Source organism: Mastigoproctus giganteus, chromosome 4 (genome assembly GCF_048544385.1).
Source record: "Mastigoproctus giganteus isolate SK-2022 chromosome 4, ASM4854438v1, whole genome shotgun sequence".
NCBI classification, from domain to species: domain Eukaryota; kingdom Metazoa; phylum Arthropoda; class Arachnida; order Uropygi; family Thelyphonidae; genus Mastigoproctus; species Mastigoproctus giganteus.
Genome location: NC_143578.1, coordinates 238550222 through 238564642, shown reverse-complemented (window position 1 = coordinate 238564642; position 14421 = coordinate 238550222). Strand labels below are relative to the sequence as shown.

Genomic DNA, 14421 nt, shown 5'->3' with positions numbered 1-14421 from the left:
CTCTTAAAAGCAGTTACGCAACACTTGAACAACTATATGCGCGTGCGCATTGCAACTGTAAATAAGGCACTCATCCTGATGTTACCTAGTTAGCCATTCTGTTTATTTCTGTTTTAACCCGAAGAGTTGACCAGAGAACCGCTCTCAGTGATGGAAGGAGTCATAAAAACACCACGGGATGGCTGTTTGTTTTTAGAGCTGGTTAGCGACTAGAGGACAGAGGAGTGTAGCGGGGAGATTGTCACCCTCGACAGGGGTCAGCTCTTTGGGGTTTCTCTTGAGACAGCTGTCAGAAAGGCTGTCTTCGGGGAAGTGGGTGGTGGGGATAGAATTCGGGCTTTTTTTTTTTTTGAAGGAGGAGGAAGATTCTTGTATTAGGAGACGTAAGGCATGCTGGGAGTTGAAGTGCATCGCGCTGCTTGGTTGTAACTAATTGGGTTCGGGACTGACGGCGGTTACTTTCATGTGTACCGGCACTTGACACCCACTGGAGACGAAGTTGCCCCTTACCGACATGTCCCCCCAATGCTGTTGATACTTCCGCTCACTTCACCTGCCAAGATCGGTCTCTCTCTTGGCTCCGAGTTCTGTCTTGGGCACGGTTCGTCCGCAACTACGCTGGCCTTCGTCTGCGCGCGCTGACTGACAGTTGGGCGTCCGTCTTTATCGTAGGAAGTCTTATTAGTGAACTTCTTGTTTGCTTTTCTCCATCTTTACTTCAGAGCCCACTGCAAATTCAACGTTCCGAAAAATAGCGTTCACCCACTTGAGACAGATGTCCATTTTGAAGTGGGATTGACTCAGCGGGGATCTCTCCACGGTTTTGTTGTGAAATCTCTTTTTGGACTAATCGGGTGCATAATCTCTGAAACGTGTGGCTTTCTCACGTACGCGTACTAGTGCTAATGGCTGTTCCAAGGTGGCACCACTATCGCAGTTTTAAAAATGTACTCGACTTTCTCTTCTTGGCAAGAGAAAGTTAACAGATTCCGTGTGTTTATTACCATTACGTAGGAAATGTCTCCTAGTCGTGTTTATATTCCATTTTGAATTAATTCTTTCAATAAGTGGACACTACTGACGCTTGAAATTTTTAATTTGTGCACTGTTCCTTGACAGCAGTCAAATTTATCTGGTCGCTTAGTGGAGAGTTATTTCCAGTAACTTACTTAAACGAGAAAACCACTTTTCTGCAAAGAAATAGCCATCTCGTATTACTGTTTGTTGTCGATATTCAGTCACTAAGCACATTACGCCATCTACTAGGAAATTTTGAAACTATAAATTTTATTTTCATAAAATATTCCACTAAAATAAGCATTTTAGTTGAGATGTCAGAAAAAATTAATCGATTTAAAATTACCTTAAAAACAAAACATGCTAATGAATTTCACTTCTTAAATTTATAGCTCTGTTCTTAATTTGATTTGCCACATTAAAATTTAGTCCTGTATATTTTTTCGTTTACTGTGCAGGATGCTCCATCCACTGTAAGTCTGGGCATGAGGATGGAGGAGATGATATTTAACCTTGCCGACACCCACTTCTTCTTCAATGATTTGGAGGTAGGCAGAGTACTTCTAGGTGATGTTCCTTTTCAGTTCATCAGTGTTGTTGAATAATCTCAACAAATAAACTTATTATGCAGTTTTATCTATATTAATTCCCTTTCTCTTGTTTTTAGGAGTGTGACCAGGTCCATATTGATGACGTTTCTTCTGATGACAACGGACAAGATTTAACGTAATGAATTGTTTCTTAAACTTTTTTCTTCAAATCTAAGCATGTCTTAAGAAATAACATTTTAATTTACCATATGAAGCGAATTAAATATGCGTTGACGTTCATTTTTCTGCAGGAATTACAACTTCCAGGCTGATGGTTTCCACGCTGCAGCCACCAATGCCAGTCTTTGTTTGGCCACCGGGGTCAGAGGGGGCGTCGATTGGATGAGAAAGCTCGCTTTCCGATACAGGCGCATTAAGGAGACCTACAACCAGTACAGGAACGCCATGGGAGGTAAGTTTGTGAGAGATGTCATTACGAAGAATCAGTTCTTTGTTTGTAAGATGGAGGCGTGCATTCTGTTGTCTTTTAATTTCCGATCTTGTTCAAAATGCTTACTATTTTTGTTTTTCTCTCTCCAGGCTTGTTAGGTCCAGCAAAGAGGGAACAATGGCTCCAGTTACGGACGGAAATCGAAACACTGACAGACAGCTGGTTAACCCTGGCCCTCAAATGTCTATCCATAATACATTCCAGGTAAGTGTTTCTTAATAGTCCAATCCATTGTAGCCAACTTGTTGGCGAATTTTCACGCCATCCATATCGTATCAGTATTTCCAGATAATTTCTTTTTGGAATTACATAAGTTTCGCTTTTGCAGTGGATGGGATTATTGGGCTGTTCTTATCCTCACATTTGTCGTCAGATATTTGAGGTCCATATGTTTCTGACAAACAGAAGCGTGCCAGAACCTCTCCCAAAATCTATGTCGAAACCACAACAGAAAACTAGAGAAAGCACTTTGGAAAATTGGTGGTAATGCTGTCGCGTGCGAATGGATGTTGAAGTGCATGCAATGAAGGATATGTGGCGATTTTAAAAAGAAAAAATACTTCAGTTGGCATGCAGAATTGCGTGATCATTAATTGAATCCAGAAAGAGTTTATCATTTTCGTGGGACAATGGACAGGACAAGAACAGTTGGCCATTATAGAACAAAAAGAAACAAGATAATCTCAATTGAACGAGGACTGATTTCATTTCATAATTGGCTAACCGTGTTGTTGGAATTGCAAAATGATCAGATTTGCGCAAATATTGAGAGCGAGTCCTTTAAGCAAACTGAATAAAATTTACGCTTATAATTTAACTGAATTGAAAACAATTAATTAGTATGAATGATCAGAGAGACCAATCGTACCGTCCTCCATTCACACCAGCGAATTAATGGCTCTCTGGGCTTGAATTATCAAGCCCAGAGAGCCATGGGTTCAACTTTCTTACGTATAAATGTTAAGAATAAACTGACATATTTTGTTACATTTTTGTTGTTTATGAATATTGATTTTGGTTTCTATTATTGGACCTAGTAAATCTAAGAGTATATTAGTAGCAAGAGCCTCGTGCTACTTAGTAGGATGGCTAACGTACAGGTTAGTGCAATGGCATCAGTTTAATTCGTAGCCATCTACCACATAGTATAGTCTATACTACTGCACACCATCAGGCATCTCTCATATTATGGAGTTATACAGTACTTCATAACTGGGTTGTCACTATTGCAACACTAGGGTACCTGGAACCACCGATCGATGAGAAGCCAACAAGCTTCGAAACCGTAACAGCTGGGTGGTGGTATTTGCCGACAATAAGTAACATTAGTCTTCTTCACTGGTGAAGCGTGACTTATTCGAGGAAGTTAAAAATCATAGCAACTCGTTGTGAAGGTATTCACAATATGAGATGTAATTAAAACGATTCCAAGTGGAGGAGAAATTGTTAAAGATAAACATGTGGATGGAATCTATCCAGTTATATTTAATGAGGCGGCAAAGGAAGTAAGCAAACCCTTAGCCATAATTATGAGAGCTTCCTTGGATTAAGGGAAGGTACCCATGGACTGGAGATGTGCAAATGTGACCCCAATCCACAAAGGAGAATCAAAGGGAGACACAGGTAATTGCAGACCTGATGAAATTAATGGAGGCACTGGTTAAAGAAGCATTGCAGGATCATCTAGACAAGACTTCAGTTATAGCTCAGACACAGCATGGTTTTGTTAAGGGGAAGTCTTGTCTGACCAATTTGATTGGATCCTATGACGTAGTCACAAAGGAACTGGATCATATATTTGGATCTTAGAAAGGTCTTTGATACTGTTTCACATGGGAGCCTGCTGCACAAATTGGAGCAGTGTGGCATTGGAGGCAAATTGCTGCTATGGATAAAGGGATGGTTGAGTGGGAGAAGACAGTGTGGTAATCAATGGACACTGTTCTTCGTGTACTTATGTTATTAGTGGAGTCCCTCAGGGTTCACTGTTGGGTCCATTGTTGTTTTCTGTATTTATAAATGATATTGATGATGGTATAATAGGCTTAATGTCCAAGTTTGCAGACTATACGAAGGTTGGCAGGGCTGTTAAGGACACTACTGACACTATGCTACTGCAACAGGATCTGGAAAGGTTGAGAGGTGGCAAATGAAGTTTAACATTGACAAATGTAAAGTACTACATATGGGAAACAGCAACCCCAAAGCAACGTATCAACTCTGTGGTACTATATCAACAGTGGTAGAGAACGAAAAGGACCTGGGGGTATTTGTGCAGGCAGATATGAAGTTTTCTGAGCAGTGCAGACTGTCTGCAAGAGTAGCTCATGGTGTCTTGTCAACGATATACAGGAATTTTTCTAGCAGGGATAAGGAGGTGATTATTCCCTTGTATAAGGCAATGGTTAGGCCACACCTTGAGTACTGTATACAGGTCTGGAGGCCTCATTTCAAGAAGGATGTAGAGCTGCTGGAACGAGTACAGAGAAGGGCAACAAGATCAGTTAATGGAACAAAGGGTTGCACTTACAAAGAAATGCTTAAGTTTTGCAAATTACAGTGTCTGGAGACTAGGCACCTGCGAGGTTATCTGATTGAGGTGTATAAAGCCTTGAATGGTTTGAGCATGCTTATTTATGATGGGATTCTTCCTCTTGCTCAGAATAATCGCCCAAGAGGGCATAAATTCAAATTGTGGAAAGACAGTTGTAGGATAGACGTGCGGAAGTTTGCCTTTAGTCAGCGGTTGATTGCTGGAACAAACTTCCATCTGTCGTTGTAGAAGTTGATAGCTTAAATAGATTCAAGGCAGAACTTGACAAACAATCGGAGTGAGTGGATGGGCGAAATAAGGGTTTTATTTTTTGGCTGATGCTATATAAGCTTGCTTTCTTGCATCATGTGTCTTTGTTAATGCTAAACTAATAGATGGCTACCAATTAAATTGATGCCGTTGCATTAACCTATACCAACGTATAGGTTAATTTAATGTTTTTTACCCTTTAAGTTTTCAAATATTTTAATAAAATTATATTAGTCTTTTTAATTAAAAAGACTAATTAGAAGCTCATTTTTTGTTTGGTTTAATTCTTTTGTATTTTATGAAAACGGATTGCCCGTATAGTGGCGCCATCTTCCGGACAATTTCGCAGATGATGTACGATAATAATTTACTTGACTCTTCAGGCGGATGCTGCTGTGGCCAAGGTAAAAAATTGGAGGTATTCTGAATAGAATTTAAAAAATACCACTTTTGTAATTGTTGTCATGGCAACAGCACCTTGTAGACACTGGCCTCGAAGGTTTTTTGTTTTTAATCGACCAGTTTTTGAAAAGTGTTGATTATCGCATCAGTTTTCAGACCCGAACTAGGTCTCGACCCTTTAGTAATTGGTTGCGTTTTAAAGGGCAAAAAGCTTAAATCTCTTGCAGTTCTGATGGACAAAGTTTTTTCTTTTTCTGTATCTAATGTCATGAGTGCACGTCCTTGGCATGCAGGACTTTCGTCAGAGGATGGGGAGGAGGGAGTGTACTTAAATTTGCGAATTACGAAATCTTTCGGGCAGCAAGTGAACAGACTTTTCTTGTTTCAGGTCGAACTGCGTGAACGTACTGGTCACCACCACCCAACTAGTGCCAGCTCTTGCCAAAGTGTTGCTCTACGGACTCGGAGGGGTGTTTCCCATAGAAAACATATACAGCGCAACGAAAATAGGTAACTGGCTCTTAATGCTTGTTCTCTTTTTCTCCTAATTCTAATAATATCCTTTGGTTTCAAATTTTCCACTTTAAAAGACAGAAAGATGCAAAAAGTATAGACATCAGCACCCATCAGAAAAGCTGATGAGCACTTTAGAATAAAGAAATTGTTTGATTTTATTGTAGCCAAATAGGTGAACTCTCAAATATTAAAAGTATTTCTTTCTTAATTGGAATCCTCTAATTTAGTGATTTATTCGGTTGGAATACTAATTGAAATGTTTAGTGGAGTTACTTTTGGGTTTCTTTGACTTCTGCTTTGAGATTTTGGTCGGTGCAAAGTTCTTTGGAGACAGTAGTCCATTAGCTGAGAAAACTACAATACAGTTCAGGAGGTGTAATTACCTGGGTTTTTAGCTAATTGTGAAGTTCCTTTTCCATAAAGTTTTTCGTTAAGGAAAGGTCCTAACCACACCAAAGAAGGAACCTTGCATAGCTCATCCATTTCACTTAAACACATTTGACTTCAATGTATTTAAGGTTTTAGGGAAAGGTTTGAAAGCTGTAGGTTGGGAATCCAGAATTAACTTTTACATGTTGGACTGGAATTTCTGCAAGTACAGAAGATGGAAGATTGTTCAATACATTTACCAGCAGCAGTGTCATGTGACGTGGTAGCGCTGGAGTGCAGTAGCACACGCATTTGAGTTGGCAGGTTTAAACCCCACGTAACTGAAAAATACGGTAATGTCAAAATGATTATTGTGAATCCTCCGAGTTATGTCCTAGTGCCATAATCTGAGCCATTGAATCTGCCAGTGGTCGTGGAGGGAAAAAACCTTTCCGAAAATTATGGATCAACAGAGATTTGCAATCACGTGGTTTCCTTACATCCTCAGTGGCCCTAATGTCTACGGCCACCTTCCAACACTTATCCACTGGATATTGTTGAGGATATGCGAATAGCCTCTCGTGCCAATTTGACGGTTGTTATATTGTGCAGACTCCACTACCCGGAGGATTGGTTGCCCTTTTTGCGTGTGAATGAACATCGCGTTGCCTCAAGAAAAAATCCTATCGCTCTTCCAGAGATTTTCTGGAATAAAATTAACAACTTATCACAAATATAAAAATAAAAGTGCCAAACAAAAGAATAAATAATCAAAATTTTCTAACCCTCAACAAATAACCAACTTATTTGCAGATTACTTCTCAGACCTGACCTCTCATCCTTCAACTTATTTCAGATGAAACTTCCACCTTCAACTCCTCCTTGGATATATTACCTACTATTGATATCGATAACCAAAATGCTCTAATCCATCTAAAAAAAGACTACGCACAGGACCCTGATTAAATTCCCTTATTAGTTTAGAAAAAAAAAATTCACATCCTCTAATCCCCAAGTTTCGGTGGTGACCAACCTTGTCTCCTTTTAAAGGGAGCACGATTTATGTAATTTACATTGAGCTACCAGAGTTTTTGATTTCATAGATAATGCCTCTCTAAAACAAGAACTTATGGAGTTTTGAATTACCAAACCTTTATGAACTTGGTTAATGGATTACATATGGACCATTCTTCGCACGGATATCAGCGGCTATTCGCCTAAGCATTGACTCCACTAGATTGGATCTGCAGCCATGCTGCCTGCAGGGCTTCCATAGTGCCAGAATGGATGATGCCGTGTTCATACGCTTCACTTCACGTTCCAAAGCGTCCTACGGGTGCTCAATTTGATTGAATTCGGACGAAATTGGATGCCAATCAAGATGGGTTGATACCTTCACTGTGTTCACTCATGTCTAGTGCAGGTCCGATGACACGGCCCATTATCGTCTTGGAAGATCTCCTTTCTGCCCAGGAAAAAATACAATATCGCAGGGTGCATATGGTCTCCTAAGAGCTTTCGGTAGACTTCACCAGTGAAACATTGGTTCTTACGCATCAGGTGTTGGAAAGTCTTGCAGGCAGCATGGTTGCAGATCTCTACGGATGTCTTCAGACATTTAGTGGAGTCAATGCCTAGAGGCGAATATCGGCTGTTATCCGTGAGAACAATGGCCCAGTTTGATAGGCAGTCATAATTCAGTGATCACTGAGTGTATAGATTGGAAACAGGACCTTGTCCAGGGACACAAATTTCTCTATGGAATAATCAAAAGCGTAAACGTACCTTATTTAAAATAAAATCCATAAGATAGTATGGAAGACCTTCCCCAATGAACTATTTACTCCCTCTAATTCACCACTACGATCTCGATCCCTTTGTCAGCCCGACCTCATTCCAAAATCAACTAAAAACCATTGTATTCGATCTGTGAAACTTTTTAAAAAAAATTGGATAAAAACAAATATTTTAATGATTTCAGATCATTCCTGAACTGAATAATCATTCAATACTGAAAAGCATTAATAATAAAATAACACTTAGAAATGCTCCTTTTACATTCTTAATGTGAGGTGTGTATTGTGTGATTCCTGTTATGTGCAAATAAATCACTCGGCCACAGCTTGGAAATACACTTATGAGCCAAAATATTATGACCACCTCCCTAATATCGTTTTGGGCTACCTCTCGGTGTGGCATCGATTCCACGAGACTGCGGAAGGTGTCTCAGGTTTCCTAGACCAGCTGAACAGAAAGACGTCCTAGAGTTCGATAAAGGAGCGAGGCACTGGTGAATGCTGCGTTCCACCGCAATCCACAAATGTTCGATGGGATTGTAAGGTGGAGTTGTGCTTGGACTATCCTGAAACCATTCCTGTAAAATGCGGCTCTTGTGATACGGTGATTTGTCTTGTTGAAAGAGTTCAGTTCCATATGTATACACGACCACCATCTAACCTGGTCCTAAACAATACCCAAGTAAGACGTGTGTTCAATGTGAATGAGGGGATCCAGTGATGTCCATGAAAACATCCCTCTAAATTATGATACCACCTGTTTTCATCCAACCGTGCAGGTGATTGCAACTGTTCACTTGCTCGCCATTGAATACGCACCTAGGCATGATGGAGCTGGAACCTTGATTCATCAGACAAGGACTCTTCAAGTCTCTCTATATACAGGAACTGTGGTTCCGTGCCCACTGCAGGCACAGGGATCGATGGTGATTGGTTTAACGTAAACAAGTCGCCTACTGCGTAGGTCTACCACAAGAGCGTCTTCTTGATTGGTGTGCTCAAACTTTTCTCTGGTTGGTCTGTCGTTAACTGAGGGATCGTGAGCCATTTGCTCTCCCAGAGAGCACCTAATAACCACCGTTCACTACTGCTGTCAATCAGTAGTCTGTCCCGCCAATGAGTACACATGCTTTGAGTGACCAGGTTTCAAGCCCGTGACTGCTAAATACGATGGAGCTCTTTCTTGTATTTCTATGTTCTGAACTCCTCTGACCATGTGGCCATCCTGGAGTATAAACAGAAAATTTATTTATTGTAACAATGCCTTCGCTTGCTGAGAAGCTGGGCCTGAGACTGCAAGTCATGCCCTGATAAAACTCCATCAGGTCCTTTTATCCGTTGCACGAGCTTCGTACTGACAAACTACCGTGCCATCACTATATATGCTGTGGGATGCATCCACTCGAGGTAATGGGTGGCCATAATGTTTTGGCTCATGAGTATATACATCAATCCTTCTTGGTGACCTATTTCTAAAGATCTTTGGCAACGAGGATTATCATTAAGCTGTGTACTCAGGCTTGCTTAGCAACGTTGTTCGGTTGGCCTGATCCGAGTTATTCTTCCAGGGCTGTGAAATTCGGGTGCTCACTCATTCTGTCTTTCTTTTTCGACAGGTAAGGAAACGTGCTTCGAGAGGATCGTGTCGAGGTTTGGAAGGAAGTGTACATACGTGGTCGTGGGGGACGGTAGGGACGAAGAAGCAGCAGCGAAACAGGTAAGCTTCCTTTTGTCAACTGCTCAAAGAATTGCGATTCAGACCACGAACAGCGTATTGACGGAAACGGCATAATGTTCCTCCCCTTTAATATTCCCACCCCCAATTTGTTCTTGGCAGTCGAGAACATCCCCTTCCTACGAGGAAGTGAAGTTTTAATCGGCCAGGGTAACATGACCCGGCATCCGTAGCTCGTGTTGATTTCTGTTTGGGTCAAGGATTTCAACTTCGCACTTGGTACACCTGAATAGAAAAACCCCCAAGCATAATTCTAATTATCTCCGATAGATGGCAACACCAGTACCACTCCAAAGAACTCTAAATAAAAACTTAGTGTTAATGAATGGTTGGTGTTAAAATTGCTATTGGGGGGAGAGGGTATTGCACAGAATGGCTTCCGTAGAAGACTGAAACAGGTTTATTGTTATGACTGCATTTTTAATAAAAATAATAAAAATTATTATTTGTTGTCATGTTTTTTTTCTTTCTTCTTTTTTGTGGCTGAGTGGCGAAAGTTACCCGCTGTCTCGACAAACAGGGCCACCTTGGCCTGGTTGCCAGGTAACTGCGATAATAGTGGGATAGGGTTACTTCCTAGTGAGGTCGCTGCTGACAGCTCAGTAGGTGACAGGTTATCTGGTTAGATCGTTATCTGCACGAATTGCCTTTTCGTAGCTGGAAACTACGACACTCGATACGTAGAAACATCTAAGAACGCCAGCTTAGGACCCTATACGCTCGCAGGCGCGTGCACACGCACATTCTTTTTTGACCCAGGGGTATTGAAGGTAGTAGCCATCGTTTTTGAACAGCTCGAGATTTCTTTTAAGTCGACAAGTACCTGGGAGGAGACTCGCTTTTATCGGTTGCTGTCTGGAAAATTCAGTTCCTGCAGCAACACCCCCTTCTCGGTTGTTGTGATAAAATAATTGCACCTTAAATAATGTTCTTAATCTTCTGAGTGGTCATATATATAAAGGCACTGGTTTTATGGGTTTGCGTAAAAATGTTAATTTTATTTTCAGTAATTTTTAAAGATTCCTTTACTTCTGTGAATTTGTCATTGGCCATTTTTACTAAATATTTCACCATTTTTTATACACTTGGTGGCCAAAAAATTAGAAACCTTTTTCAACTGGCGTCAACAGATAATTAAACGTATGGTATGAAAATGTAAGTTGCCACGGATAATCAGAAGGATACTGTTCGCTTTACTGGGGCTCCTTAGAAATAAACTCACTCCAAGTGAATCTCACGTCCAGTGCTCAAGCGGGTGGAGGTGGTATCACGGTATGTGATATGGACTGTGTCTGCTCATACTGTTAGAAGGCCCTGTTACATCCAGTGACTATCACTGTCTATTTGGATTGGTTTATTTTTAACAGATTACGATGGATTCGTTCTTCAAGATGGCAACCCCACTATCCATTGCTCAAATTGTATCTGAATGGTTCGAGGAACATTCCCAAGATTAATCCTGGTCGCCTAATTCTCTGATATTAATCCAAATAAGAATGCCTGGGATGTTGTAAGCAAGGACAGTTTGGCTTCGCAGTTCTCTACCGACCACAGTACAGCAGCTGACAAATATCTTCATGGAAGAATTGCCAAATCTGGAGCTTCATTCGCTTAGATACCTAATGGAATCCATAATTCAGATAAATGGTGGTCCTACTAGATACTGAATAAGGTTTCTATTTTTTTTACCACTGAGTGTTTATAGTATAACAGTTGATAGTATTCTGTAGGTCGAGGACATATAATTTCATCTCAATCAGCTGATAGCCATTTTAAGTCATGTGTTCGTGGATATTTAATCATTTTGTTTTATGCTTGCACAATTTTATAAAACTATGCTCAATCCACTTCGGTTTTAATCTGCTCTCACTGCAATCCAGTTACTTGCCATTCTTCGCCGGTTTTTGGAGGAGATAATTCTAGGTTTGACAAAGAATAAGGGCCTAGTTGAGCAGGCCTCGGGATATAAAAAGGTTTCTTCCATGAGCAATATCGATGATAAATCCGTTATAAAACACGGAAGCAACAACGAATGGATGACTTGTTTAATAAGCCAAACATCCACAATACCACGCCTTTTGGTACTAGGTACCAGTCCCTTCCACAAGTAAAAAATGTTTGGAAGGATGATGCGTATAAATGGATGGAGGTTCGAGAATCCTGGGGAAACAAAGGAATCTTACTGCACGTAAGGTGGAAGGTCTTCGGAGTGCTGCTGGTTTGAGGTTCGTCCATTGAGAACAAAGCATCCATAATAATTCAGATAAATGGTGGCCCTACTAGACATCCCTCTTATGCCTCTTTCCTGGTGACTTCCAACACTTTGGAACCTGTACGTTGGCCACCAGAATTATTTGTAGAGAAGTGATAGCTAACAATCGCGATGCACAGACAGCAGCTCTTGTTTGTGCATCATCTGCCAGCTTCTAATGCTTCTATCCAGTCATCAGCGAACGAAGACGAGTCTCACCAATAATTTGACATTACTATCACCACTGTAAGAGTCTAATGAATAAAACTGACACTTACAATCTCGCTTTTCCCTCTGAAATTTGATGTGCACATTCATTCGGGAAATAGCTTCCTTCAATCTTTCAGTCCCAATGAAATACAAAATTATCGTACCATTTGTCTTCTAAACTTGCAGGCGAAAGCTTCGGACGATACAATCCCTCGTAGAAGACTGAGGGACCATCTTCGACAGTTCGTCTGCAAAAGTCAACATGGCTTTACCAGGAGTCGACCATTTATGACTATTGGCTCCTGTATTTTGGGCAGTCCTTGATCCAACGAAGAATCTTTCCATTAATCTCAATTTATAAAACAGTCTTCGTGGAGAAATGTTTTAAAAGCTTATAGAAGTAATATTAGACTCGTAATATTAACCAGATTGGTGAGGCAAGACTTCCCCTTCACAGACTCAAGTTGTCATAGATTGAGGATACCTATTCCTGTCGAGATTATTTTCTTTTGTATCCTTAATCACAGACTCCATGATCTTACTCGCCATTTTGGGTTTTACGTTTTTTAATCTTGATTATAGGACCACAGAATGCCCTCGTGGATAGCACAGTTGGTAAAATCCCCGGGTGGAAAACTCAATTCTTTGATTCGAGCTCAACTGTTTTCCACCACCGGTTGGAAAAGACTTGAGTTCTGTAAATTTTGTTTACTACATGAAAAATTTCAGTTTTTGAATTGTATGATGCTTTAAGAGATGCGAATTCTAATCTTTGTTTCTCCCCCGCAGCTCACCTTCCCTTTCTGGAGAGTCAGCAGCCATTCTGATCTTGCAGCCCTGCATCACGCACTCGATCTCGGCCATCTGTGAAGCTACCTGTTCTTAGGGGTCTCCGATCCCGCTTCGCTCTGCTGGATACAGTGTGGCCCACACCGGCGATTAGACTGTGTGCAATATTTGCTTCTACACTCCGACGTCAAAGTTCAAAGGATCATTCCAAACCGTTGAGAACTGCGTGCAACCAGGCAGTGGGGCGAGACTCCTGGTTGCATCTTTGGGACTCGTACTGCTTCTCACCTAGGATCGATCTCCGGGTCTCTGCGGCAGCAGCCATCTTGAACTGTTTAATCGAAACTGTCGCGTGTGATTGGTGCGATGTACAGAACAGTGGAGTCGTGTAGAGACAATGGAGCGACCATCCAACTATACAAGACTTGTCCATATCGTGGGGGAGGACTGTTATTTTTCCAGGAGTGTGTGTATGTATGTGTGTGCGCGTGCGCGAGAGAGCGTGAGTGGGTCAGTTGGCGAAGACCAACTTTCATGTACATGAAAATGCTTATCCTTTTTGGTGCATCCTGTTAATTGCATTAAACGTCGGGGTAGTCAAGAAAGGAGTAACCAACGCATTCGAGTGTCGTCGAGATGTACTCTGGACTCTGAGTTATGCTGCCGGACGAAAAGTCTCGTTCCCGCCTCTCCCTTTTCTTTTCTTTGGTTTTTCATCTTTCGTCTTAATATGCCAACCTGCTGTTGTACACAGATCTTTCACATAATCGTCAGACAGCACGTTTGTGATCACCGAGTCCTTTTTCAATACCGAAGATGTATTTCTGCCACTTCGGAGGATATCCGAAGCACCCAACACACTTGCAAGAGATGCGATTAAAAATATGCGCAAAAAAAAAGAAAATAAATAAATAAAATCTGACCAGACTATATTAATAGTTCATTATTAAGCTGGAAATGTATTAACTGGTTGCCACAAGATGGCAGTACCTACTTGTTACCGAGAGAACGATGAAACCCCGACCACGCATGAGCGAGCTGATCTTGTGCATTCACTATCTCTACGAGCTGTTTGATCTCATCTCTTGCGAGTAAAATTTTTTCCCCTCTGATCTTCCTGTTTTTGTTTCACATATCCCGTGGGGTGGATGAAAAAAAAAACGCACGCCAATGTCAGTGTATTTTTATTTTTTAATGGAATAAAAGCATTTATCAAAGTGAATGTGAAAGGTTTCTAGCCACTCACAACATGTAAATCGGCCCGCGAATACACTCACTTGTACACAACGGCGCAATATAGTCCAAGTTGCTGATGGTCCAAAAATGTAACAAGAGCTGTGGCTGAATATTAAAAATCAACAATGAGTGGATTGTTAAACCTCTTTTAAGAAGCCGCCATCAAAGACAGATATCAGATGAAAGTAGTTTCTTGGCCTATAAGAAAATATTTAAAGATTCTGAAATTACTGGCAGATTTATCACAGATGAAACA

At 41.0% G+C, this 14421-nt stretch overlaps 1 protein-coding gene across 11 annotated transcripts in view; it reads left to right on the top strand.

Moving 5' to 3' along the window:
• eya (eya transcriptional coactivator and phosphatase 2) overlaps nucleotides 1-14092 on the top strand; it is a 257430-nt gene extending 243338 nt beyond the window's left edge. For all 11 annotated transcript variants that reach the window (XM_090371236.1, XM_090371235.1, XM_090371240.1 and 8 more), the window contains 7 exons: nucleotides 1476-1565; nucleotides 1685-1743; nucleotides 1859-2019; nucleotides 2148-2262; nucleotides 5652-5773; nucleotides 9561-9661; nucleotides 12930-14092. In XM_090371236.1, coding sequence (XP_090227362.1) covers nucleotides 1476-1565; nucleotides 1685-1743; nucleotides 1859-2019; nucleotides 2148-2262; nucleotides 5652-5773; nucleotides 9561-9661; nucleotides 12930-13010 — 729 coding nt within the window. In that variant the 3' untranslated portion in view covers nucleotides 13011-14092. The remainder of the gene's footprint in view (nucleotides 1-1475; nucleotides 1566-1684; nucleotides 1744-1858; nucleotides 2020-2147; nucleotides 2263-5651; nucleotides 5774-9560; nucleotides 9662-12929) is intronic.
• The last annotated feature ends 329 nt before the right edge of the window (nucleotides 14093-14421 follow it).